The sequence below is a fragment of the Phyllopteryx taeniolatus genome, chromosome 4 (genome assembly GCF_024500385.1).
Source record: "Phyllopteryx taeniolatus isolate TA_2022b chromosome 4, UOR_Ptae_1.2, whole genome shotgun sequence".
Classification (NCBI taxonomy): domain Eukaryota; kingdom Metazoa; phylum Chordata; class Actinopteri; order Syngnathiformes; family Syngnathidae; genus Phyllopteryx; species Phyllopteryx taeniolatus.
In genome coordinates this window covers 20,204,902-20,232,688 of record NC_084505.1, presented here as the reverse complement: position 1 = coordinate 20,232,688, position 27,787 = coordinate 20,204,902, and the positions used below count along the sequence as shown (strand labels likewise).

The 27,787-nt window shown below is 43.4% G+C and overlaps 2 protein-coding genes and 1 pseudogene across 3 annotated transcripts in view; 2 read left to right on the top strand and 1 right to left on the bottom strand.

The window, feature by feature from the left end:
• LOC133476922 (somatostatin receptor type 5-like) lies at positions 1 to 3,951 on the top strand (annotated as a pseudogene).
• Positions 3,952 to 4,969: 1,018 nt separating this feature from the next.
• LOC133476921 (protein CutA homolog) lies at positions 4,970 to 10,390 on the bottom strand. Its single transcript, XM_061770946.1, has 8 exons — positions 10,372 to 10,390; positions 10,198 to 10,273; positions 9,721 to 9,796; positions 9,365 to 9,513; positions 6,785 to 6,844; positions 5,737 to 5,782; positions 5,617 to 5,666; positions 4,970 to 5,537 (listed from the first exon to the last, which is right to left on the bottom strand). The coding sequence occupies exons 1-8, from the start codon at positions 10,388 to 10,390 to the stop codon at positions 5,438 to 5,440; spliced, it is 576 nt and encodes a 191-aa protein (XP_061626930.1). The 3' UTR covers positions 4,970 to 5,437.
• A 7,703-nt stretch (positions 10,391 to 18,093) lies between these two features.
• The window catches only part of LOC133476688 (voltage-dependent calcium channel gamma-2 subunit), a 40,501-nt gene continuing 30,807 nt past the window's right edge, over positions 18,094 to 27,787 (top strand). For both annotated transcript variants that reach the window (XM_061770406.1, XM_061770405.1), the window contains exon 1: positions 18,094 to 19,465. In XM_061770406.1, the coding sequence (XP_061626390.1) occupies positions 19,255 to 19,465 (211 nt within the window). In that variant the 5' untranslated portion in view covers positions 18,094 to 19,254. The remainder of the gene's footprint in view (positions 19,466 to 27,787) is intronic.

Here is a 27,787-nt window from a genome sequence, read left to right as displayed (position 1 = left end):
ATGGATCTCATTCCGGTTACCCAGTCTGGCAACTGGAGACTCCACTCCACCACTGCCTCCTTGCTTTTCAACACCACCCACGACTACACAGAGGAAGAAGATGAAAAAATGTCGGTGGGCCACCTCCCGGGCCCGGCGCGGGTCTTCATCCCGCTCGTCTACGGCATGGTGTGCGCCGTAGGCCTGGTCAGCCACCAACATCTAGATCCTCAACCTGGCCGTGGCCGACGAGCTCTTCGTGCCGGGCCTCCCGTTCCTGGCGGCCCAGAACGCTCTCCTCTCCTGGCCCTTGGGCTCGCTCTTCTGCCGGGCGGTGACGACGGTGGACGCCATCAAGCAGTTCACAAGCATCTTCTGCCCGGCTGTCATGTCGGTGGACCGCTACCTAGCCGTGGCGCAACCGGTGCGGGCGGGACGGCGGCGCCGTGTGGGCGGGATCCTTTGCGGTGGTGCTTCCGGTGGTGGCGTTCGGCGACGTGAGGCAAGGTGACGGCGATCGCGGCATCGTGTGGCCCGAGCCGGCCGAGCTGCGGAAGACGGCATTCGTCGTGTATACCTTCACGGTGGGATTCTGCTCCCCCCTGGTGGTGATCTGCATCAGCTACCTGCTTATTGTCATCAAGGTACGGCGTGCATACGCCAGTGTTGAAGAGCGCTGATCGTCTGATCATCCTAGTAAAACAGAAACTAATGGAATGTTTTTCAGCACTAACAATGGCTTGAACCCCTACTTTCAAACTCCAATCATGTCTTGAAACCTGCAGCCTAATTGGAAATCCTGACCATGTAAAAAAAAAAAAAACCTGCCCTACTTCGAAACCCTAATTTGAAAACGTCTCGCAACCCTAATTTCCGACCCTAACCCTGGCTTGACACCCTAAACCCTCACTCACTTGAAACTCTAACCTTGACTTGATATCCTAATTCAAATCCTAAACCTTTCTTGAAAACCCAAATTTTGCTTTAAAAAAAAAACAAACAAACAAAAACAATCCCTGGCTTGAAACCATCAATGAAAACCCTAACGCCATTTTGAAGCCCTAATTTCAAAAACTAAGCCTGGATTTAAACTTTACGCTTTACTTCACAAACTTAACCTTTTCGTAAAACCCCAGTCTGAAACCCTAACTCTGTAAGACCTGGTCTTAAAACCCTACTTTGAAACGGTAACCTTTGATTGAAACCTTAACTTGCCAACCTTACCCTAGTTTGCAATTTAGTGTCGCCAACTTGGCGACTTTCTCTCTAAATCCAGTGACCTTCCAACTCCTCTTAGCGACGAGCGACAAACCTAGCGACTTTTTCAAATGTTTTGGAGACATGAAACTCATCAGTAGCGGGTCGTGCCGTGAGCGCCTCCACCAGAGGACTGACGGACGGTCAGCTTCACAACAATCAGAGCGGACGGGAGACCCACGCCCCTCCACATCCAGACTTCTGCCTTGCTTTACAGAAGGTTTCTTCCCTGTGGCGCTCCAATAAATCACTGCATTTGATTCCCGCACTACCCCCCTTATGCCCGCTCTCCCATCGCACAAAGGAGGAAATTGTGTTTGCATCTGTGCGATACACACAACGATCAAAAACTGTGACTCTGTCCCATCATTCGTGTTAATAAGCCGCTCAGTAGATTCCGCTCGTTCGCGAATGTCACAACCCTCGAGTCTTTTGATTCAATTCCATACTCAACATTTAACAATGCAGGAAAAAAAGATTTGAATTGAAAGAAAACAAACAAAGAATTAACAGAAGAAAGTTCATTTGCACTTCTCATCACACTTAGCATTTTGTAAACTAACTTTTTTCCTTTCCCACATTACATCCACTGCAATCAATTATGCAAATGAGGGCTATGTCACTTAGCGACTTTTAGGACAACCAATAGCTACTTCCCTTAGTCAGAAGTTGGCACTACTATTGAAACTGTAACCTAATCGACTTGAAAGCTTAACCTTGTCTTAAAACCCTACTTTGAGACCCTAACCCAGTCTTTAAACTCTACTTTCAAACCCCGAGTTTGTTTTATGTCCCTAAGCTTGGCTTGAAGCCACGATTAAAAACACACACAGGGTTTGCAACTGTAATGTGAAACTCTAAGGCTTTCTTTAAAGCCCTACTTAGAAATCCTAACGGTCTGACTCAAGCCTTAAACCCTGCTTGGAAGTGCAACCCTTTTAGCAACCCCACCCTAGTCGGAAACTGTAACCTGGTCTACTTTGAAACCATCCCCCTGGCTTGGAACCCTAACCGACTTGAGAAACCTTAACGTTATCTTGAAAAACTATTTAGAAATCCAAACCGACCGACCCGGTCTTAAATCCCTAAACTTGGCTTGAAACCTCTACACAAAACATAGGCTTTGTAATTCTAATATGCAACCCTAACACTTTCTGAAAACCCAACTTTGAAAGCCCAACTCTCTCTGACCACATTTGAAAACCATCCATCCATCCATCCATCCATCCATTTTCCGAGCCGCTTCTCCTCACGAGGCTCGCGGGAGTGCCGGAGCCTATCCCAGCTGTCTTTGGGCAGGAGGCGGGTTACACCCTGAACTGGTTGCCATCCAATCGCAGCATTTTAAAACCCTACTTTGAAAATGTCCTTCATTTACTCATCTCACCCCAGTTTGAAACGAACCTGGTCTTGAAACCCTAATCCTGTCTTTTAAACCCGTTCCAAACGGTAACCCAGGCTTTGTAACATAATTGTTTTTTTTTCTTTTATCTTTGTCAACTGTAGGCCTCTGAAGCCCTTTGAGACTATTTGGTTATTAAGTTGACTTAATCAAAAACCCTAACCCAGTGATTCTCAAAGTGTGGTTCGAGTACCACTCGTGGTATGCAGGAATCACTGAATTCAATGTTCAAACTATGCATAATGTTATGTCTTAAACTTTTTTATTTCATCCAGTAGAGTGCCTTTGTTAAGTACCATTTTTCTTTGAAGTAGAATAGATATTGGTGTAATATTGTAGAACTGTTTATTTACAAACACTTATTTAGATCAAATTTATACTTAACCTTTATGTGCAACACATTTGAACTGATATTCATATTTGAGCGCAGTGTTAATGTTCAGACAGTGGATAATGTTGCAGCATAAAATTGACGACATTTTCTGCCTCGTGCTGAGGAACACTTAGGCCTACTACACTACTGTATTTTAATGTTGGCAATTGTGGTGGTACTCTGACAGCTCCGAATTTTTGGAAATGGTACTTGGTGTAAAAAGATTGAGAGCAACTGCTGCAACCCTTTCTTAGAGCCCTACTTTGAAACCCTAATCCTAAACGCGTTATCACTATCTGTCCTCAGATCCGCAGCGTCAGCAAACGCGCTCAGGCGACATCCTTGCGCCGTCGTCGATCCGAGCGTAAGGTGACCCGCATGGTGGTGGTGGTGGTGGCTGTGTTTGTGCTCTGCTGGCTCCCCTTCTACGCCCTCAACATCGTCAACCTTCTGGTAGTTCTTCCCGGGAACCTGCGCGGCCTCTACTTCTTCGTAGTGGCGCTGTCCTATGCAAACAGCTGCGCCAACCCCATCCTACACGCCTTCCTGTCCGACAGCTTCAAACGGGGGTTCCGCGAGGCTCTGTGCCGGGCGGGCCTCCCGCCGGGTACGCAGCCACGAGAGGGCAGACACCGACGGGCGGCGACCCACAGAGGAGCGGGGCGGCATGGCCATGCACGGGGCCGAGGAGCCGGGAGGAGGAGGGGGCCCGGTGCCAGGAAGAGAGCCCGCAAAAGATGTCCCAAAACGGGATACAAGCTCCAGAAGGTTCTGGGACCTTGAGGACTCCGGAAGTGGAGGACAGAGGACAAGAGGAGGGAGGGCCAAAGTCACACAATGAGAAGTCAGCTCTGCAAATCAGCTGCTTGTGAACGGCGTATGATTAGCATGTTTTGGATGTCTTCTTAGCATGTTTTAAACATGTTCTTAACCAGTCGCCTTCAGCGAAAATACAAGAGTGTAATATCAAAACAAAAAACTCTTCAATGATGTCAGGAGATCAAATTGTCTTAAGTACTCTTCCCAACCCTACTATCAAGCCCTAATCCAGGTTTGAAACCCTACTTTCAAATCCTTACTGTCCAAACTCAAATCTGTCTTGAAAGCCTAATTTGACATCCTGATCTTTTCTTGCAAATGTCATTAAAACCATAATTATGTCCTCAAATCCAAATTTGAAATTGGTCAGGAGGGGGCCAAAAAAAAAAAAAAAGGGGGTGGTGAAGGACAAAAACAGCCTGATTATCTTTATGTTTGTGCCAGACCAACATGTGAAACCCTGACATGTGTTTGAAACCATAAACCGGTCTTCAAGTTCAAATTTCAAAACACCAAAGCTGCCTTCAAACATTAATTTGAAAGCCTAACCCCGGTGTGAAACCTTAACCATGTCTTGAAAACATACTGTCAAACATTACCCAAATTCCGTCTTATAATCGTACTCAATCCCTAAACCTGGCTTGAAACCCTAATTTGAAGCTCTAACCCAGGTTTGAAAACCTGCCCACGTTACATATGAATAAATATAATGATATTTGTTCTCAATGTTGATTCTGTGAAGAACCCAAATGACACGCAAGGGCTCTTGGCTAACTTTACGTGGCTGTTTTCGTTTGTCGTAGCAATTAGTATTCGTCGTTTTACAGGATCCATGTCATGTGTTCACTAAAATGCTGTAAGAACATAAACTCATCAAATTGAAATCATTCAAATAATTGCTGATTGTCTCTTGGACAGCAACTGTAGAGAATATTTGAATGCTTTATGATGTATTTCTGGGGTACAACAATCTATCGAGAAACGTTGCCTTTCAACTCAACTGATTGTGTGTCGGTGCTAAAATGCTAAGGCTCATGCTAAAACGGATCTTGTGGCTGCTGCATTTGTCATTATCGTTAAAATATAACATGGAAAATGTGTTTTAAGGTACAAACAAAAACAATAAATGAGACTTCAAATAATCATTGAAATTTATTGCATTCTTTCCTCTGTTTTCACAGTATTTTCACAACATGCCAAGCGTCCAATCAAGTTGCTCCATCACTACATCGCTCGCAGCCACTCGGGGGTTGCTTTGGTGATGGGATTCTAGCGTCACTCTAGTCCAGAGGGGTCAAACTCATTGTTGTCACGGGCCACATGATAGTTAGTTGTTTTTCCATGTATGCTTAATGTTGATCAAATGTTTAGTTTTTTGTATATTAAAATAGATGTAAATAAATATATATCTAGCCACCATTTTATGTTACCATATTTATTTGTAAAAAAAAAAAAAAATCAAATTTGAAAGGAAGGACCGACGACGCCCCCGAGGGACCGACATGTAAATTCCCCACACATTGACTAAAGCGAACTTAACTTGAAACTGTTTTGTTGCGTTTAAGTAATTAGCATAATAGTCACCCGTCCGTGACTACCGGGTCACCTCATTCAGGCACGACGTCGGAGATCCACTTGAGGTAGGGCGGGTTGCCCTGGTCGATGGGCAGGCTGATGACTTCGGCCACCTCGTACGGGTGGTTCTTACTGGAACCCGCACAAAATAGAACAGTCATCAATTCAACATGAAGTCTAATTGCGGCCAAGATATGAACCCAGGATTTACCGGACGTAATCGGTTAGAGCGGGGACCTTGGAGCTTCTGGTCTTGATCATCTAAATGAGGTGAAAACGCACGTCAAATGTCTCAAAATGCATTTTTAGAGTGTGATTCTGCCAAACTCACCAGCAGAACCTCACTGTCCTCCTGGACAGCCCCCTGCCATTCATACCTGACAAGAATATCATCATCATCATCATGTGATCCAAGATAAGACTATCCTCATAATAATTTTATCAGTGGTTTTCAAACTTTTTACACCAAGTACAGTACCACCAAAAAATGCTTGAGTCTCACCAACATTAAAACACATTAGCGTGATAGCAGTAGCACTCGTCGTAGTAAGTATCCATCAAAAAGCAGACAGCTGTTGTATTCCGAAAAAGTATATTTGGTAACATTGTAACCCACTGTAACATTATGCACAGTTTGAAGAAAATAACTGCTTTTCCATTTTGGGGGAAAAAAAAAAAAAAGAAAAAAAGGACTTAAAAAATGATTCAGTTATAATGCATGAGACATAAGTTAACGAATTACAAAGCACTTCTTAAAGATGAAATGCAAATGTATTGTACTAAAGCGTTGAGCTGAATTATCCTGGTTTACTCTTTCCCTGTTTCAAGATTCACCACGACCCTTCAAAGCATTTCAGCGGGAACTTGTAAAAATGTGGTGGAGACTTTTTCGTGAACACCGTCACCACTACCCGATAAAAAAGACTTTGTAGTAACTGTACAAAAGAATAACCCTTTCATTTGTTTGTCATTTTTGTGTGTTTTGGGTCACTTTAGAAAGTGATCAAATTTCAGAGTGAAACAATGACATTTAGGTTATTCTTATTCTGTCGAGGTCAAAATGGGTTCAAATTTGACTTGAACAGTATGTAAAGGTTAAATAATGTCAGCGGTATTTTATAATTCACATCGAGTGAAAAGGGAGTTTAACACTTGAGTAAATAAGGATTGTTTTGGTATCCAAACGAGTTCAAATGGACTCAGCAGTAAAAAGGCAGTGTGCGCACGAAACCATCCATGAACTGAGGGAAATACACATACAGTACTACACGTTGGCATCTATGTGAGGGAGGCATTTCTTTTTCTGAAGTGGATGACGCAGCCGGCGACCAAACACGGCGCCAAGAAAGTGAGCGGCGTTGTGTACGTGGGACACCTACACTGACGTGATGGCGGGCACAATGTTGACACAGGCGGCCAGCTTCTGCTGCACGATGCCTCTGTGAGGCAAACACAAAACAATACCTTTTCAACACCGTTGCAAATGAGCAAAGTTTACGAGTTTATTGTGGATTATCATGTATGTACACACAGTATGTATGTTCAGTATGTCCTGTATACATGTATGTAAGCATTTATGCGTATGTGTACATATATGTAATACTTTTGAAAAATCTTTTTTATTAATATTAAAAACCTAAAATCTACTAAATCAAATCTAAAAAAGAAAATATATTTAAAAAAAAAAAAAAAAACTTGAAAAATAAACACATTTTCAAAATCTTGAAAGAATTACATCGAAAATATTTGAAGCTAAGATTTTTCTAAGATGGAAAATAATGATCTAATCAACGTAAAAAATAAAATTAATCCAATGAAAATTATAAACCATCAGGAGTTGATTTTTGTTTATTTTGTGAAATAAAATTCACAACTATGAAAAATTTAAAACGTAATATTTATTAAATACATTTTTTTAAAAAGAAAATCTAAACACTCAACCTAAAAAGTAAACAAATATGAGATGAAAATTAGAAAAGCTAACAAAAATCCATACAAATAACATTTAAGATTTAATCATCTACAATATTTGAACCTAAGCATTTTTGAATCAAGCAAAAATTATGATCAAATAAAAAAACTACAAAAATTAATCTCACAAAAATTGAAAATAAAATACACAATTATAAACCATTCTAAAAATATTTTTGTAAATAAATTTTAAAAAAAGTAAAATCTACATGAAAAAATATTGATGCACAACAATCGGTTGGTCGTTCATTAAATCGTCAATAGTTATTTTTATTTCATCCAAATTTTTTGATTTGAATATTTCCCGTATGCTTTGGACCATACAAACTGTCCAAGAACAGGAATCTCAAATACAAATACCTATCAGATTGATTCTTTCCTTGTTCCGAAGTACACAATAAAATAATAATGACCAAAACAATAATCATTACAAACCAGAGCTGCGCGCAGCTATAATCGGGTCCTCGCACCCTGGCCCCGTTGGGGTACTTGTAGTTTGAGGTCCTGGCAGGTTGGGGTATTGGCATGATGAAGGGCCGCAAATTCCCCCCGGGCGCTAGGTTGGACACCACGCTTTAGGACATATGCAAAGTTATGGCCCATATTGAGTAAATGTGGGCCATACAATAATGGGATATGGCCCCCAAATGGCCCCTAGGCCATAGGTAGGACACCCCTGGTGTTGGACAAGTGCATACAAAGCCTTCTCAAAGGTCACATTGAGATAATGCAGGTCACACAATAATGGGGGATGGCCCCCGAATGTCCCCCAGGCTATAGGTTCACACCACTGCTGCAGGACAAATGCAAAAGTATGACCAATGCAAGTGTTGCAAAAAGGTCCGGCCGCACAAAATGGGTGGACCAGCTACAAATGACCCCTGGACCGTAGGTCGAACACCACTGCTGTCTGAAGCGCAAAGTCTTTTTCACATGTTATATTGAGTAAATGCGGGTGCTGAAAGAAGGTAATGAACTCTTTGGCCTACTACACTACTGTCTGTATTGTCACTAATGATGGTCGGACTTGTAACTACTGTGAATGTTACATTTACAAGGCCGTAGATGATTTTCTGTTGAGTTTAGAACATGGGGTGTAATTACAATTTTGTTCGTGTGGGGGTGCTACACGCCTGTAGGAATTCCCGTAGGCGTTGGTGCAACGTAGCGCAAATAGGGCTGATGAATTGTCACCATGTGCTGTTTTCGGCAACCTCAGAAAAGCTACGGTTGAAGAGCCCCCACCGGCATATAGTATGTCGGACGAAAAAGCTTTTGATAACTTTTTAATGTCCCAGGTGTTGAGATGGTACTGACCAAGTTTCAAGTCAATCAGATGAAATCTGTAGGACAAGTTTGCAAAAGTGTGACACCTGTACATTTTCCAAAAGTGTACCTTTAAAAGGCCTTAGGTCAGTTTCTGTTGAGTTTAGGGAATCTAAATGTCTTTAGATGATACAAACCAAGTTTGAAGCGAATCGGATGAACGCTGTAGGAGTTCCCAAAAGTATAAACCCTGAAAAAATGCGAAAATTTCCCACTTTTTCCCATCAAAATGTCATAGGTCACTTCCTGTTGGAGTTACGATATCGGCCGCAATGACTTTTTTGTGCGTCTGGGTCCCCTCTATATGCGTACCAACTTTCAGACCCGTAGGTCATACGGATCATCGAGTTCGCCTTTGATGTACTTTCGGCATCGTTCTAGGTGGCGCTGTCGAGCCATTTTTGGGAAATTGCGCCTGAAAATGTGAAATTATATCGAAAGTTTTCACCAGGCCTGATGTGCGTGCCAAATTTCGTGAGTTTTCGTGCACATTTAGTGCCTCAAAAATGGCTTTGTTTATCATGACTAAAATAAGAATAAGAATAATTTCTACAAAAACAACAGGGAGCTCGCAGGCCTACCTGCTCGGGCCCTAATAGCAAACTAATATTCTTGTGAGGATAAGCGGTGAAAGAAAATGGATGCATGAAAATCAGGGTCACCTGGCCAAGTCTTTGGCCACCGTGTCGTTGGGGCAGGTGACAAAGGCGGCCGAGTGCGCCCCCGATATGTATGTCTCAGAAGCCATGGAGAACGCCCTCAGTCCGACGCCCCTCAGCAGTTGCAACATAAACGCACTCAGCAGCACCGTCTGACCAGGAAGAGGAGGAAATTAGGTCACATGATGTAATGCTTTATTAGTCCTTCAGTGGGGAAAGGAGCAAAGGCACAGCCTTCTAATCCGAACTAAATAGAAGATGCAAGCTTTCTCCAAAAATGTTTACCACATATACATTCCCATACATACACATTAGAGGTCATATGTATGATAAAAATGTCAAAGCTTGTACATACTAACCAGGAGCCAAGCCCGGCAGGATCCACCTTGCAGCGCCTCAATGCATGGAAGTCCAATACGCATGCCCCAAACACGCCTGGTTGGGAAAAGACAAGCACATTCATGACTGCAACAACTTCAAACAAAAATGTAATGTTGACGACAAAAAAAAAAGGATATTTAAAAATAAATAAATCTTTAATCACAAAAAATGTATATATTGTCATTCTAACAGAATTTGATTCAAAAATGATATTATAATTTTAAATTTGGCCACAGAAATGCATCATTTGGCCATTAAAACATTATAAATGGTGATAAAATGATGTTTGATCACATAAATTGAATAGTTTGTCATTAAAACACTTTATTTAGTTACAAAATTATAGATTTGACCACATAATTACAGCATTTCCCATTGCAATGCTTTACTTGAGCACAAAACTGTTTGTTTGTTCAGGAAAAAGCTCTATGTCATTTGTGTTGTCATTTAATCACCGTTTCAAATACCAGTTGGGCAAGCGTTCAGCTCGAATTGTTGAACGAGGCAATCGGTAGCTCAGATATGGTGAATCTGTGGATAAGAAACGAAAGATGATTTACCATATTGAATCGGGTCAGTCAGTATCCCGGATGCGTCGAATCTGCGTTTAGAAACGCGAGGTGATTTACCTAACCGGCAAAAGGCCATAATCAGGCTTATGATATTGTTTTTGTCGGAACTTCTCATCGCTACCTTTAACTATGATATTTGTCTTCATATTTTGCATTCATAACGAAAATAAACACATAAACGACGCTCTAAAGGTCGCGCAGCAATTTGCTCCAACCGCTATCGTTGCACTTGTTCCCTGCACGTCACCCCTCCTGCTACTGGACCACTGAATGGCTTTAATGAAACGTAATGTAAGAGTATACAAATGTCATAAGCGAAGATACAAAGTCGATATCTGGTGTGCTTTTTAATGTGTGTATCATCTTACCTGCTGTTGACAACTAGTGCCTAGCGAGTGTTGCACTACCGTAAAGTGGGAATTGTCGTGGCTCGGAACCGATACTTCTGAAACTTGTATCCGCCTGGCTAACCAACGTGCTTACGCGGCGGCCATGTTGAAGAGGTCGTCGCTCCCATCAAAGGCAATGCATGGACATTGAAAACAAGTCGTAACTTTTAATGAGGATTACTTTTTTTTTTGTCAATCCAAAATGTGTTTAAAAAAAATTACATGTGAAAGGTTACTCCAAGTTCCGTAATTTTACGGGTGTGAAACCGTATGCAGCACAATGTATCGGCATCCTTGTTCTTTTGGTTTTCTTACAACAACTCGTCACGGCCACAGATATCGTACAAGGTTATTTATCGCTATGGTCACGACCATGGTTTAACATGTAATGACATTAATCACCACTGGATGACGCCATTTCGAAGCTTGTCTGTGGGAATTGGACTGGATGGAACTTGATGCTCATCGCAAGAGTGTATGCGTGCAGTCTGGACACTTGCATAATAACGCGACGTACCCGTGACTAGTGCATATTATTTGAAAACTGCAATTTCGCCGTGTGAGCAGAGACGTATGCAGATGACTCCACACTGCACGCGCACCCGTCTCGCTCTTCGGCTTCTGGGAGTCTTTAACACACACGCGCGCGCGCACGCCATAAATCAATGTGTGTGAGCGCGTGTGTGTGTGCAGTCATGCACTCTGTTTGATAACATCTCCTTTACCTCCCTGACACTCGTTGCCTCCATCTTAGATTAAGCAGAATGAGCGTGTCTCACACACACACACGCGCGCACACACATGCATAAACACAAACAGTTGCTGCGAGTGCATGGATGCTCATGAAGACGCAGGAAAACATTTTGGCGGCTGCTTTTTGCAATGATGGCGGCGCTGGGAGGAGGGGGGGGGGTGCAGGGAGTGGGGGGAGGGTGCTTGTTCCCATGGAAACTGTGCAGTCAGCACATCTGTACGTCCTCCCTTGTTAGCATCCCGTGGCCTCTCGCCACCACAGCTGGACATGACACATGCACACACACAAGCACGCACAAATATGTACAGTGCCTTGACCACGTTGCCATGGTGACCACAAGTCCCTACACCCATTGAATGTTTGTGCAAACATCGACTCTTTAGTGTTTGATGAGTAGATTTGATCCTCTTCCCCTCCCTCTCTCTGCCTGTCCATCACCTCCTCCTTCTCCTCCTCCAAGCATGAGAACAATCAATGTTTTCAATTTGCAGCAGAGACGTCCTCCTCTGCATTCTAATCAGTCCGCGTGTACGCCGCGTGGCAGAGGACATTGATGCCAACTGCTGCGTCCCCCCCACCTTCCTTTTGTTCTCCCCTCTCCTGTTTCCAGAACGTGGCGCTCCGCAGTGTTGTTTCTTCCTGAAGTGTTGGAGGGCCGCCGGGGAACTTGTTGCTTTTTGTCTCACTCGCAGCCAAATTCATTCTTTGGTCTCATTCTCCAAAAAAATAAAAATAAAATGTGTGATGGGTTTATTTGTACATGAAACAAACACCTGAGCATGACAATCAGTCACTACAGTGGACACATCTTTAATGTTAAAGTTGCACATCAGTCACTACAGTGGAGAGCTATGCAAATGCTGTCTTTTTTTTCTATACGTATATAGTCTTAGGTGTCAAAGTCAGTATCAGTCACTAGAGTGGACAGTTACTTTAAAGCTGTGGCGTATCAGTTGCACATCAGTCACTACAGTGGAGAGATATTCACATTGCATGAGTCTTGGTATCAACGTTTTGTATCAGTCACTACAGTGGACAGCCAGTCAAAAGCAATTTTCCTCTGCATGAGGATCTCGTTGGCGCACCCCCTGTAGACGGCTCAGAAATAAGCCGAGCTCCGGCGTGGTGAAGGTCTAAGGTCTGCCCGTGAGGACTACAAAATCCACAGCGATGAGCCCAGCGCCGCCGTTGTGTTCGTCACGCCGCCGCTTATTCTGCTCATTCAAATGCCGCCGCCTTGCTCATTAGCTCTTTGACCTCGGGTCATGAGCACGAGACTCATCGGGGAAGGAAGAAGGAAGGATTCAACAAATGGGTACAACTTTAAAGCATGTGATGCACATGGGGGTAGTCTGTTGCCTAGCAACATGGAATCCAAGACAGCTTTAAAGACACACGGGACCACAGAAGTTCTTGGAACAATACATTGTCTTTGGTGGTTACAATACATGCATTCTGTAAGACTGAAAGTTTAAATTGTCTTTGATATTTTTAGGTTAAAGACTTAATTGCCTCTGGTGTTTACTAGAACATGTTCATTTGTTGACGTTGTCTATTACGTTGTCTTTGATATTTACGAAAATGTGTACATTTAGTTATGGTAAAAGACGAAATGGTCTTTGATATTTATAACCATATAAAAGTGCACATGAGTTAACAGCAATGTGTACATTCAATTTGTTGAGGACTAAATTGTCTTTGATATTTAGCAAAATGTGTACATTAGGTATGTTAAAGACTAAATCGTCGTATTCAAAAGTGCACATTAGTTTGTGAAAAACATGTAGGTTTGTTAAAGACTTGTCTTTGATGTTTATTAAAAAGTGCATATTAGTTTTTTGTCTTTGATATTTACAAACGACTGTTAATATTCTGTTAATGAAATACTAAGTTGTCTGATGTTTACAAAATGTGCATCATTGGTTTGTTAATGACTTAATTTCCTTATACGGTATGTTTACAAAATGTACATTGGGTTTGTTGAATGCTTTATATCATAGGTGACAAACTGGTGGCCCGGGGGCCACATCCGGCCCACCACATCCCTTCATCCGGCCCACGAAAGCAAATCAAGGGGTTCGACCTCATGTTTTGTGGGGAAAAAAATCCAAATTGCAAATTGTCTTCACTTGAAATAACATTGAGATGTTGCAAGCATTTTTGTCACCAATCTCCCTTTTAAGAGAAATGGAATAATAGTTGAAAACATGTTTTTATAGGCTTCTATATGTAATTATCCATCCATTACACGATGATAATTCATTGTTATCGGTTCACAGTCATAAGAGCCCTCCAAGGGAAGTCATAAGCACAATGTTATGACACGCCTTCTTTAAACAGAAGAAAAAAACAAATCCAAAACCTGTACATGAGTTACTTTCAAGACTAAATTGTATTTGCCATTTAATAGAAGCTGTATGTTCGTTGACGAGTTTCAAAAGTGCCTGTTTTATTTCACTTGACTTGGCCACTCCAGAACCTTCCTTTCTTTACATTTTTTCCACATGTTTTATCGCCATTCGGAGGTGAACTTGCCGGTACTGTCAATTGAAAACAAGACCACAGAAAAAGAAGATTGCAGTCCCTCCATGAGCATTGTGGATATTTGCATTGGTTATGAACACCTCAATCAGATTTCATGTCGGATGTTTTCATCCTCCCTCACGCCGCTGACTGACTTAATGGTGTGTGTGTGTGTGTGTGTGTGTGTGTGCCTTCCCAGTGGAAACAATCTTCCTGGTTTTAACCTTCCGATGCTAGCACAACAACAGCGCGTTTGCTGCAGCGACGGGGCTGCCATGATGGAAGGCTTTTCCCAGCCTCTGCGCCCATGGAGGTAAAAGTGGCGCGACCAGGAGGAGAATGTTAAATAGGTCCTTCAGACCCCAGAGGAGGAAGAGGAGGGAAAGGAGCGAGCTGTTTCTTCTTCACCATTTGAAAAGCCACCTTCCAAATGTATCATTCTGCAAAATGACCTTTTGAGCCCTGCCGACAGCGGATTCAACTGAGATTATTGATGGCAAAATATCATCATAAATCGCCGTAAACGCTTGCAAAGACACCCAAAGGGGGGCCACCCCGCACGTGTCGTCATGTTTACGAATGAATACGTGCAGGAAACAGGAGGAAATACGCACTTCTATCGCTGCGCTCAAACCAGAGCCCTGCACCGAACCCCAATGCTCACCAACAAGACACATTTGCAGTTATTACTCCAAATCAATAATCGGGTTTTGCCTCAGTCCAACCTGAACCCTAACCCTAACCCGTAACCTTATCCCCATCTCTAACCCTAAACCCAACATTTCATGTCAAGCCTAACACCTAAACTCTGACACAGGTGTCAAACGCAAGGCCCAGGGGCCGGATGCGGCCTGCCACATCATTTTATGCGGCAAATCATGTGTGTCAATTTCCATAATTCTTGGGAAAATCTGTACCAAAATTTAAAATTGTCATTGTCATCGATGTTGAGACAAGCATTTTTTCTGTTACTAAAATCCATTTTACAGTAACTTGAACAATAGCTGAATAAACTATTATCCTTCATTTCTAATTTCAAAACAGGTTATCCATCAATTCCTTGATTGACATGAGCATTGCATAACATGACGGTTCTTTGCTTTAAAAAAATCCTTTGGTTGCTTTTGCAGTCTGATTCGGGTCATTGTCCAATGACTGGTGACGTTTATTCGTTCCACAACTCAGGCTGTAATTGACTGCGAAGGATTTGCAACCAAGTATTAAAAAGTGCAACTTTTACTTATGATTGTTCATTCTCCCATTAGTGTTGATCCCTTAAAAAGTGGGACACACACATTTATATATATATGTGTGTGTGTGTGTGTCTGTCTGCAGTTAAAGCACACCCTTTTTGTTTCATTTCCAATCCAGTGTTGTGGTGTTTAGAACCAAAAAGATGACAATTAGGTCCACGTCCCAATATTTATGAACCTGACTTTACAGTGACGATGCGGGCGGGCGGGCGGGCGGGCGTGTGGGACGTCGGCTGCTGGAGTTTAAACGTTGCCTCTCCACTCTAAAAGTGGACAGTGGAGCTATTGAAGCCCAAAAGCTTTCAAATGCTGTGTAGGATGCGCACTAGCCTTTGTAGCGCGTAGCCCACAGCTAACGGCTACGGCTAACGCTGCTTGTGTGTGTGTGTGTGTGGGAGGTCAACCCGCAGCCTCGTCACAGCGCATCGAGTCAAGAGATTCCATGCGCATTGGCGTGCAGATACACAGCGGCATCAAAGACGCACATGCTTGCTTACATACAGTACTTCCTTTTCCCATTCCTTTGTGGATTCAACCAGGCTCACTAAAGAACCTTAAATTGTCTTTGATGTTAATCAAAAGGTGCAAAGTGTGAAACGCTGTAAATGATCTCTGATAGTTACGAAAACACTGAAGAATACGTTCACTAATAAATGCGTAGAAATGTTCTGAGCCTGCACGCAAGTTGAGCATACACACAAAATCACCGTCGGATTCATGACAATCAATCAAGACTCCATTGTCTTTGCGCTTACGGAGTTTGTTGAAGACTGAATTGTATGCAATGTTTGCAAAACATGTACTATACATTTGGTTCATGAAGACTAAATTGCTTTCGATAGATGCAGAAACACGTTTGTAGAAGGCTAAATTGTCTTTGATGTCCACAAAAATATGCGTTAGGGTTGGTGAAGATTTAAAATTGTCTCTTAAGGTTTGCAAAACCAAATGTAAATTAGGTTTATCAAAGGCTAAATTGTCTTTGCTGTTACAAAAACACATTGCTTTACTGAGTTGTTTTTTGACGTTTTTAAAAATACTGCAAATGCACAATATACGAAAACATGTATGTTTGGTTTCTTAAAGACTTAATTGTCTTTGATGTTTCCGTAAAAAACGTACATTCCAACATGAGTTGGGAGTCTAAATTGTCTTACACGTACATTAGTAAAAGACTGTAAAGTGTCATTAATCTTTACAAAAAGCATGTATGTTGGGTTTGTCGAAGGCTAAATGTTGATGCTTAAACCCCCATATATTCCATTTATTTAAGGCTCGAAATATTCGTTCGACTCACTGACAACCAAATCGTCCGGAATTTACGGAACGTGTTGAGTTCATGTGGCTGTACAGTTCGACGACTTGGATGTTTACCATTAGCACATACGCTAGCTTACATTGGCGTTTTGTGGGATGTCATACATGCAGGCCAGTAGAACACAACGCAAAGATGACCGAAACAACAACAGCAATCACAACAACAAGCAGAGAACCCGCTAGCCATTAGCATGCGCCTTCATGTGTAGCACAATGTGAGCACAGAACATCACAAATGTGTGCAGTGCAGTGTAACGTAGCGTCGCTGCGGGCCAGCCGGCCGCAGCTCGTCACACTGCACGCACGGCTTTACGTGTGTGCGCATCTCTGTCATGTGACTCCGCTGGCGACCGATCACAGGGCAAGACGCTGTCCGTTTCTGACAGCAATGAACATGTGAGGATGAGCACGGAGGGAGCCAAAAAGTGATACAATCATGTCTGTTTTTTGGGTACCCTCCATGAAAACATTGGAACGCATTCAGTGTTTGGTACCCCAGTGCCAAAAAGCGCGGGTCAAGTGCCCTTCATAGTAACACTGGAACGGCACAAAATGGCATACTGACTATGCCTGTGATTGGACCCAAATGGCAGGGTGCCAAAAAGTGGCAAGTATGGATCTTTTAGTTTTGTACCCTTCACAACAACAAAAGCGTAAAAAAAGCATACGAACGATATACATAACAAACCGCTGTGAACCCACTATTCTTGACTTGAGTTGAGTTCGCAACTCAACAAAAGGGTGGCAAAAAGTCGCTTACTTCGGTAACCTTAACAACCACAATGGAAACGTGCACACCAAAATTGGTCTATTTTGGCACCCCTCGGGAACTGCAGAAAAACGGCATACCGACGACCGCTGTTCTTGGGCAACTAAACAGAAGGCTTTCATAAAGTGATAACAGTGTCAGTCAATTATTTTTGGTACCCCTCGAAACAACGATGGAACTGCACAAAAATGGCATACCTATTGTATTGCACTTGGGTACCCCGCATTTTACTTTGGTACTTTTAACAACAACAAAAAGTGTCCCAAAAGTATTGGCACAGAAGGGTGCCAATTATCAATTCTAGCTCTGCCCCTTTAGGTACCCTTCCAGTGCATTTCAGCGAACAGAAGGATGCCAACAGGTGCCACAGCATGGATTGATTTCTTTATTGATATATATTTTTTCAATTTCAGTACGCTTCATAACAACAATTGAACCACATTAAAAAGAGCCGAGCAGACGGGTACCAATTCATCTTTTTAGATACCCTACCACTAGATTTGCCATAGATATTTAACCCCTTTAAAAAAAAAAGTATTTTTTGTAGGTTTCTGTATACAAAGAAATGCTTTTTTATAATAGATGATATCTGTCTTGTATGTATTAATGAATTGTGTAAATTCTAGAAACTGTGACAAAATGTCATTTCAGATGCGCTGACTTATCGAAAAGGACATTTTTATTTATGAACCGCCAGCGTCCTCTTCTTCCTCCTCCTCCTCCTCTTCCTCTCTGCTTGTGTCGATTTTTTTTTTTCATCCTCAGCTTGTCAGCATCCTCCTCCTCCTCCTCCTCCTCCTCCTCATCCTCTGCTCTTCTTCTTCGAGCGAGAAAGCCGCGGATTGACGTGTCGCTCGAGAGATAAAAAGAAATTCATCATCAAGCCGGCAAGAAAAGAATGCGGGTGATTTTCACCGGGACACGCCGTCGTGCAGTGACCAACTAAGCGCCTGGATGCGGCAAGGCTCACGCGTGGTCCCGCTAAGCCTCCACCGCCGCCTCCTACTCCTACTCCTCGTCCGCCTCCGCCTCCGCCTCCGCCGCCGCCTCCGCCTCCGCGCTCCGTCGGCCGGCTACATGCGCGCCGATGCCCGGCCTGCTCCCCTCCAGGAGCCCGCATGGAAACCGGGGACCAGAATTTCCGGAGGAAGAGCAAGCAACTAAGCAGGCTGTGCTTTGATCTCCATCTTCTTCGGCTTCTCCTTTTCTTGGATGGATTATTTTGACATGTGGTGAGGGGCGTCCACGGTGGGCTTCTTTTCAAAATGGCAGTTTTGCACACATAGAGTTCGATAGCATATGCGATTCTCGCTTGGTTTGTTTTTTCCATTTTTGAGGGGTGTCAAAAGTGACAACCGAGTGAGAGCTTGCAACCTGATGTGTAGGTGGCCCGTTTTCCAGAACCGATGGCGGTCCATGTGCAAGCTCGTGAAGTTTCTACTGTTGTGTATGTGTGTGTGTGTGTGTGTGTGTGTGGGTGGGTGTGTGGGTGTGTGTGTTTGTAAGTGCATGTGCTAGATTCGCTTAGTTTAGCTTCCGAAAAAGGGGCACCAATCGCGTTATTGGGGGTTTGGTCTTTCAAGGGCTTCCAAAGTAGGCCTCCCTCCTGTGAGATCAACTTTTTTTTTTAGGTCGGTCACTTGTTCCACTTTGGCGTCTCTTTGACCGCCCCCCCCCTAAACCCCGCCCCCTTCAAAGGTGTGCCTATTTTTTCTCACCTGGTCAGCGACCCCCCGCCCAAAACCAACCATACGATTTCCCCCGAGCTCCCCTAATTCCCCCGCCCCCCCTGCGGCCCCCCGCCGCCGCCACCCGCCCGCCGCCGCCGCCGCCCACCCCCCCTTTTTCGAGCTGGCGTGGCGACGCAAACTCACAAATATTTACTTCCTGTACGTGAAGAGGAAAGGGGGCCCCCCTTTCGTGGAATGCGGCAACATGGGCGTGTTTGACCGCGGGGTTCAGATGCTGCTGACCACGGTGGGGGCCTTCGCCGCCTTCAGCCTCATGACCATCGCCGTGGGCACGGACTACTGGCTGTACTCGCGCGGCGTCTGCAAGATCAAGAGCAACAACGAGAACGAGACCAGCAAGAAGAACGAGGAGGTGATGACGCACTCGGGCCTCTGGAGGACCTGCTGCCTGGAAGGTGAGATACAAACCCCCCCAGGTCAATCAATGGCACCGGTCATTCTGTAGTTGGTTGCTACGCAATATCAAAGATAGCTGAGTGGCTCCTGTAAGTTTTGTTTTGGTTTGTTTCAACATCAAAGACAATTAAAGGCTCGTGTGGGCCTCACGTACAAGTTGGACATCAAACATCAAAGACACTGTAGGGTCATTAAAGTGCCCAACAGACGAGGTTTTGGAAACATCCAAGACAATTTACCGTGTAAACATCGACGACAGTTGAGAGGCTTCTGTAAGACTGACGCTGACGTTTTTGTACGCATCAAAGACAATTTAAAGGCTAACGTACAAGTTTGGGTAACATCAAAGACACTTGAGAGTCTTCAATGTAGGAGTTTTTGTAAACATTACAGACAATGGATGTCACGGGTTGGGCTTTCAAAAGCAAGCAAGGCAAGGCAAAATGTGGAGCACCCAAGCGCAAGGAAGCAAGGAGGGTTAGGCAGAAGTCTCAAAAGCAATATCAATCGTGGAAAAAGCAACCGAAACACAGTGCCAACGCTGATAATCAAAGGAACACGGAAACACTGGAATAAACCTACAACTGGAAACAAGACATGACGACTGAAAGTACAGGCGACTATGACGTGTGACGCAGACGGTGACAACGACAACGACAATGACAACGAACCGAAAGAAACCAGGGAACCAAATACAAACAGATTGACGAGACGACGAGGCACACCTGGACGCGACACGAGCGGCCCTAGGGAGCTGATTGGTCGACACGAGGTAGAAAGTTGACGAGAGCAGGTGCACACAATAGCGGAACGAAACAAGAAAAACATGGAACAGAGGAAAACGCCGCGTAAAACCAAACACAATCCAAACCAAAAAGCAGTCCAGGACAATTGAGAGGCTTCAGTAAGCGGTAAATCCGTTTTTGGCAGCGTCAAAGACATTTTAGTGGATTGCATTTTTGTAGACAATTTCATCTTCAATGCGGCCAACGTATGTTTTCGTGACTATCGAAGGCAATTTCGGGCCTTCGCATGCCAAAAGAATTTGTATTTATCAACAACAAAGACCATTAAGTATGGAAACAATGACAATTTCGAGCCTTTGTAAACATCAAGGGCAAGTTTGGGGCTTTGATAATCCCACTGTACAAGTTTTTGTAAATATCAAAGGCAATTTAGTCTTGGATAAATCTAACATACATGTTGTTGGAAACAAGGAGAATTTAGGTAAATATCAAAGAATTTTGAGGTGAGGCTTTAATCTGCTAGAGTCTGAAAAGAGAATTTAGTCTTGAATGTGGCCAATGTTCCAAAGTTCTTATCAACTTCAAAATGCTGCAGTGGACCTAAATTTAGGGTCGAGTGAACAAGTTTTGTCAACGTCAGAGACAATTTGGCACATTCAATGGTTCGAACATACATGAGAATTTGTAAAGTTGAGTATTCAATACGTTGAACATAAAAGTTATGTAAACATCAGATTTGATGTGTTTATGGTCAACTTTAAAGGCAACGTTGAGGCTTTGTAAACCTAAAAAAGGATTTAGTAGGTAAGCGTCAAAGAAAATGTTGCCTTCACTGCAAATAACATGTTTTGAGCCTAAGTGTATATGTTTTTGGAAACATCAAAGACAATTTAGGAAATGTAATGGGTCAGAAATCTCAGGAGTGCTTGAATATGTACATTGACTATGTGTACCTAATGACATGTCCATTGAGTGGAGAGCTCATGTGAATATTAACTCAAATTATAATCAAAGCAAGACTGTTCTTTAGTAGCCATTTTTGCGTGTGTTTTTTAAAAAAATGAGAATTAATGTTGATTTCCAGTCCCGCCAGTCAACAGTCCGTCGCTGTCACGTTGTCTCTCTTCTGATTGGCTGTGTGATGTCACATGACCAAAACGCCATGAAACCTGCTGGCACAGCTTTTGATTTTGTTTGTTTTGTTTTGATCCCCTCCGTACCATCGTCTCCTCTCCCCGCATGTTTTAAAAGCGACATCCTCGCCGGGAACGCTGCGGAGAGATGAGAGGGATGAACCGGGGTAAACTGTTTGAGGAGGAAAGAGAAAAGAGAGAGAAAAGAGAGCACCCCCTGCGCCCTGTCCTCTAGGCATCGCTAACATTCATTTTGTGTCTTCAGTTTCTGTAAACATCAAAGACATTAGATTACCATTTTCGTACATTTTCGTAATCCATTGTCGAGTGTTCAGTGCACCTTTTGTAAACAAACAAAAAAAACAAATCAATGTCATCTTCAATACAACAGAAATATCAAAGGCAATGTACTGCTGTTTCGGAAGCAGTAAAGAATGCAGAGATTGAAATCAACTTGACCTTAGACACACTTGACACACAAGAAAGACATACAAAGACAATGTAATAATTCCTGTACCTAAAGATCAAACACAATTCAGTCTTCAATGCACTTATGTTTTTGTAAACAAAGACAATTCGATCGAGTCACCCCAAAAAGTTCTTAATATCTTATAGATGCCACAAGATGGCGACAAAGCACTTTTCTTCTCTTAGACCAGGCTGAGGCCTGAGCACAAAAGCAGCGAAGAGTTCAGTATTTATCAAGTAACGGAGGATGGGTTACCAAAGAAAAAAACAACAACTTGTGAATGCGGGGTTGACTTTACATCTTCATTATTGTAAACAAGTTCAACTTCACACTGTATTAATAATATTCACACACCGGTGTTAATGGAGTAGACTTGAGTACCATCAATCCGGATCGTCCCGTGTCGGCAGTCCAGCTGCCGAGTCTGACGGATTCGTCCATGATGGATCTGTGCCCGGGCCCGAGTCTGGTTCCGATGCGCCCGGCCCAGCAGCCCCGAAGGCTCGCGGGCCGTGACAGGTGGAGCTCAGCGGGCTCTAAGTGCCGTTATTAATCTCCATCACGCCGCCGCCGTGTGTGTGACAGCAGATATGTTTCTGGGAATGAGATGTGAGTGTGTGTGTGTGTGTGTGTGTGTGCACATGTTCATCATTCTTTTTTTTTTACAGAGGACATCTGAAGCCAGTGAACCTCACAAGGTTAAACTGTTTTTAAGCTGTGGAGACACACCACAATGCCCTTTATGGGTTTTTCTTTCTTTCTTTTTTTTAACAATGAATGAATGAATCATCAGCTTTTTACTGTGGAGCCAAATAGACCAACTGGACAATACCATTTGGATTCGGAGGCGGTTTGGGGGCGATTCATGGAAATGTAATTTAAAAAAAAAAAATAAATGTATGCAGGAGGATGATATACGATGACTGTACCAATTTTTTATTCTGTGGTGGGAGCGAGGGCATGGTTTCATCTTGCTTTAAACAGCTGAAAACAACAAAAAATGTTTGTTGCTATGTAGGCTAGTTGCTGGTTTATGAAGAACAGTAGACAGAACCGTACCATTTTTTTACACTAAGGCAGGGAGGAAAAAGTTAAAATACCTAAAAACAAAAAGTCGTTTCTTGTAGGTTTGTAGGTTACTTGCCGGTTTATGAGGATGACAGACGAGACCGGACCATTGTCGATCGTGTGGCAGGAAGGAAACGTTTAAATTAGCTAAAAATATTTGTTGCTAAGGAGGCTCCTTCCTGGTCTATGTGGATGCCAGACCGGACTGTACCATTCTTTAATTCTGAGGTGGGAAGAAAAACCTTTGTTGCTCATTTTGCCACTTCCTGGTTTATCAGGAATATACTCGGTAGGAAAAGACCACCCGGACTACCGTTTTCGATTTTGGGGTCGGGAGAAAAAGTCAAAATAGCTAAAACGATTGTCGGTAAGTAGGCTACGTCCTACTTCATAAAGAGTAGATGGGGGAGCAATGTTTGATAAGGCAGGGAGCCAGGGGAGTGGTGTTGAGCCAACTGTCCCAGTTTCTGTATGGTTCGTTATGGTTGTGTTAAGCTGGGTGTCCTTGTGGTGCGTATGCGATGATCTGGCCCGAACGGCGGCAGAGGACATGAGGGCCAGTGCTGACGTGCGCGCTGTGGAAGTTGATGCCCCCATTTTGCGGACATTTTTGTCACCCCTATGAACACTACAACTCAAAGAAATGTCAAATTTTCTTTCTCCCTGAGAAAAAAAATGAAATAGATGACAGTTAAAAAAGAGGTGTGACAATTAAATGCCGGGTTCATCATCTACAGCAGTGTTGCCCAACCGTTTTTGCACCGCGGACCGGTTTAGAGTAGGCATTTTTCCTCATGGACCGGCTGTAGCGCATATATATATAGAGAGATATTTAGATTTATATATTTATATGTCTCGACGTGTCAATTGAGACGCGCAGCTGTTGCGGAGGAGAAAATCCGGCCAATTTTCAAAATAAAACACATTGACACGCAAATGGCAATACACTGGAAACGATATCAATTGGTCATTCTTTCTCTGCGGCCCGGTAACAAATGCCTCATGGCCCGGTACCGGTCCGCGGACTGGGGCTTGGGGACCACTGCTCTGCAGTATTTTAACATATAAACGCCACACCTCAAATATACACCTCCCCCCCGAGAAAAAAATAACAGCTGATGGTCAACATTTTTTGAACGGCCGGCTCATTGTCCACTTCACATTCACATCGACTTCTTTTTTTATTCTCCTGGGAGGAATAATGAACAGATGATGACTAAAAAAAATACAGACATATTGAAATCTAAACACGGAGTTCGTCCTCCACTTGAACAAATAAAGGCCACACCTGAAATAAATACATCCAAATGGATGAAAACCCACCTCACACAAAGCCAGTAAGTGCACGAAGCATCCTGTGTGCCATCACAGTGATGTCACCTGATGCTTGTTGTTGCTTCACGTGACAGAATAGTGTAGTGTGTGTGTGTGTGTATGTGTGTGTTTCGCTGGCACCTCCACGTGCCCTCTTTAACGCTTGGCGGGAAGGTGCTGACAGGCCGTCTGCGCCGTCATCCCACAGCCAAAGAGAGTGACCTCTGTGCGTGCGTGCGTGCGTATCTCTACCCAGACACACTCACAAAATAGCAATATGGTGATATCATTGTCAATATGCTATTGCTACACCGGGATCAAATATCGAAGTCACATAGATATCGTAATATATCGTACGTGGCTACCTTCCAAAATGTCGATTATCAAAATGATATTAAAAACATAACACATCCATTCATTTCTTTTTCCATTCATTTCACATCCACTCAGTTCATTCTGTGTACTGCTTATCCTCACGCCGGTCGCGGGCGTGCTGAAGTTGATCCCAGCTGACTGTAGGCGAGAGGCGCGCTACACTCTGAACCGGTCGCCAGCCAATCGCAGGGCACAAATAAACAAACAAACATTCGCACTCACATCCACACCTACGGGCAATTTAGAGTCTTCAGTTAACCTACCTGGCATGTTTTTGGGATGTGGGAGGAAACCGGAGTACTCGGAGAAAACCCACACAGGCACGGGGAGAACGTGCTAACTCCACACAGGAAGGCCACATTGGAACCCGGGTCCTCAGGACTGTGCTCACCAGTCGCCCGCCGTGCTGCCCTTAAAGCAAAACATGACAGCTCATTAAAAAGAAAATCCAGACACCGGGTTCGTCATCATCCATGTGAACAAAGTGAGACGACACACTTCAACTAAACCCCCCCCGAGATAAAAAATAGAACTCAAATGTTCAACTCAAATAAACACCTCATTTTTAGACTTTTTCCCAGCTGATTAAAATTCAGGTCCATATCAACAAATAAACATCCATCCATCCATCCATCCATCCATTTTCAACAGCGCTTATCCTGGTCAGGGTCGCAGGGCACTGGAGCCTATCCCAGCTGACTTCGGGCCAAAGGCGGACTACACCCCGAACTGGTCGCCAGTCAGTCGCAGGGCAACAAATAAACAACACACGTTAAATAAACACCATGTTGAATGTAGAAAAAGTAATAGGTAGTGATTATACACACATGATGGTTAAACAGCGGGTTTGTCTTCATCCACGTGCACAAAGTCACGCCACAGCTCAAATAAACACCTCCTGTTTTTCCCCAGTGGCGATTAAAAATATATAGAGTAGACGTGTGACAGTTAGATGACAGGGTTGTCGTCATCCATGTGAACAAATAAGCACCACACCTCAAATAAACAGAAATACAGACGGTGACAATTCAAAATGATATAGTTGTGTGATAATTTAGGTTTGTCGTCTCCATGAACAAATAAATGCCACACCTCAATAAAAACACCGACTGTTTGTTCCCTACAAAATAACAGGTTGTGGTGATTTAAAAAAAAAAATAGACAAGCGACAGTTAAACGTCGGGGTTGTCATCATCCATGTGGAGGAAAAAAGCCACACCTCAAATAAGAACAAAAAACAGTGTGACAGTTATAGGACGGGTTTGTCGCCCTTCATGTGAGCATATACTGTAAATGCCACACCTCGGATAAACACCTTTTTTCCCTGAGAAAAAAACAACAGGTGCTGATGAGAAGCGATAGATGCGTGACAATCAAACATTTGTCGTCCACATGAACAAATAAACACCTTACCTCTGAAAAGAAAAACAACAGCTTATCACTTGAAAAATGCTGATCAAATCATGAAACGGTGACCAAATATTAAAATGAGGATCAAAATGTATAATTGCGATGTTTTTTTTTTTTATCTCTGTGTGACCAGGGCTAATCCTGAGCAAATTCAGTGCTTCCTGGTGTCTTGGTTGTCATAGTTACTACACCAACAAGAGTCAAATGAGTTTACACTTGAGACAAACATGACAATAGTTAATAATCATATTCATATGAGTAATAACAATAATAATTCCTCCTCATTATTGAGGGATGATACCAGGAGGATATCCAGCGGGGTTGCCACCACAATCACCACGACAACGGGGCTTAGTCATCCACAAACAAGAGCACCAGTAATGACTAACATCTTATGAAGGTGTCATCATGCGCTCTCTCTTTCACTCTCTGGGCGAGATATGATGAATTGGCCACTAGCATGTCCTACAGAATGTGGGCAGGGTTGAAAAAGAGAAGAGCAAGCGTGAAGAGGGCGATAGGAGGGGGGAAAAGGCATGAAGAAATCAATACAATCCTAAAATTGTCATGCAATGATGAAACTTTAAAACGCCCCAAAATGTACCAATTCAAACATGAAATAGCAATGGCAATAAAATGGTGGCACGTCTGCCTCACAGTTCTGTTCAGGGTGGAGCGCAGTGATGCTTTGGGGCTGTCGCTGGGCAAGACAGACACGCAGTCTTTCAACTCCCTCCAAATAGTTTCTCCGGGGTTGCGATCTGGAGAGTGGCTAGGCCGCTCTCGGACTTTGAAATGCTTCTTACGAAGCCACTCTGTGTTTGGGATCACTGTCATGCTGAAAGACCCAGCCGCGTTTCATCTTGAATGCCCTTGCCGATGGAAGGAGGTTTTCACTCAAAACCTCACCATATATGGCCCCATTCATTGTTTCCTTTACACGGAGCAGTCGTCCTGGTTTCTTTGCAGAAAAACAGCACCACGGCATGATGTTTCCACCCCCATGCTTCGCAGTAGGTATGGTGTTCTCGGGATGCAACTCAGCATTCTTTCTTCTCCGAACACGACAAATTGAGTTTTGACCAAAAAGTTCTATTTTGGTTTCATCTGACCATACGACATTCTCCCAATCCACTTCTGGCTCATCCAAATGCTTTCTAGCAAACTTCAGATGGGCCTGGACATGTACCATCTTAAACACGGGGACACGTCTGGCATTGCAGGATTTGAGTCCCTGGTGGCGTAGTGTGTTACTGATGGTCGCCTTTGTTACTTTGGTCCCAGCTCTTAACAGGTCATTCACTAGGTCCCCCCCCGTGTGGTTCTGGGATTTTTGCTCATCGTTCTTGTGATCATTTTGACCCCATGGGGTGACATCTTGCGTGGAGCCCCAGGTCGAGGGAGACTATCAGCGGTCTTGTATGTCTTCCATTTTCTAATAATTGCTCCCACAGTTGATTTCTTGACACCAAGCTGCTTACCTATTGCAGATTCAGTCCTCCCAGCCCGGTGCAGGTCTACAATTTTCTTTGTGGTGTCCTTTGACAGCTCTTTGGTCTTGGCCATAGTGGAGTTTGGAGTGTGACTGTTTGAGGTTGTGGACACGTGTCTTTGATACTGATAACGAGTTCAAAGGACAGAGGAGTCTCTTAAAGAAGAAGTTACAGTTCAGGAGAGCCAGAAATTTTCCTTGTTTGTAGTTGACCGAATACTTATTTTCCACCATAATTTGCTAAGAAATTATGTGATTTTATGGATCTTTTTCTCTCTCATTTTGTTTCTCATAGGTGAGGTATACCTATGATG

Coding starts and splice junctions, on each gene's coding strand:
- LOC133476921 (XM_061770946.1), bottom strand. Junction 9,797..10,197: donor CCCAACTGGTATTTGAAACG/GTGATTAAATGA, acceptor TTTCCCAACCAG/GCGTGTTTGGGGCATGCGTA. Junction 6,845..9,364: donor GTGGCCAAAGACTTGGCCAG/GTGACCCTGATT, acceptor TTTGCCTCACAG/AGGCATCGTGCAGCAGAAGC.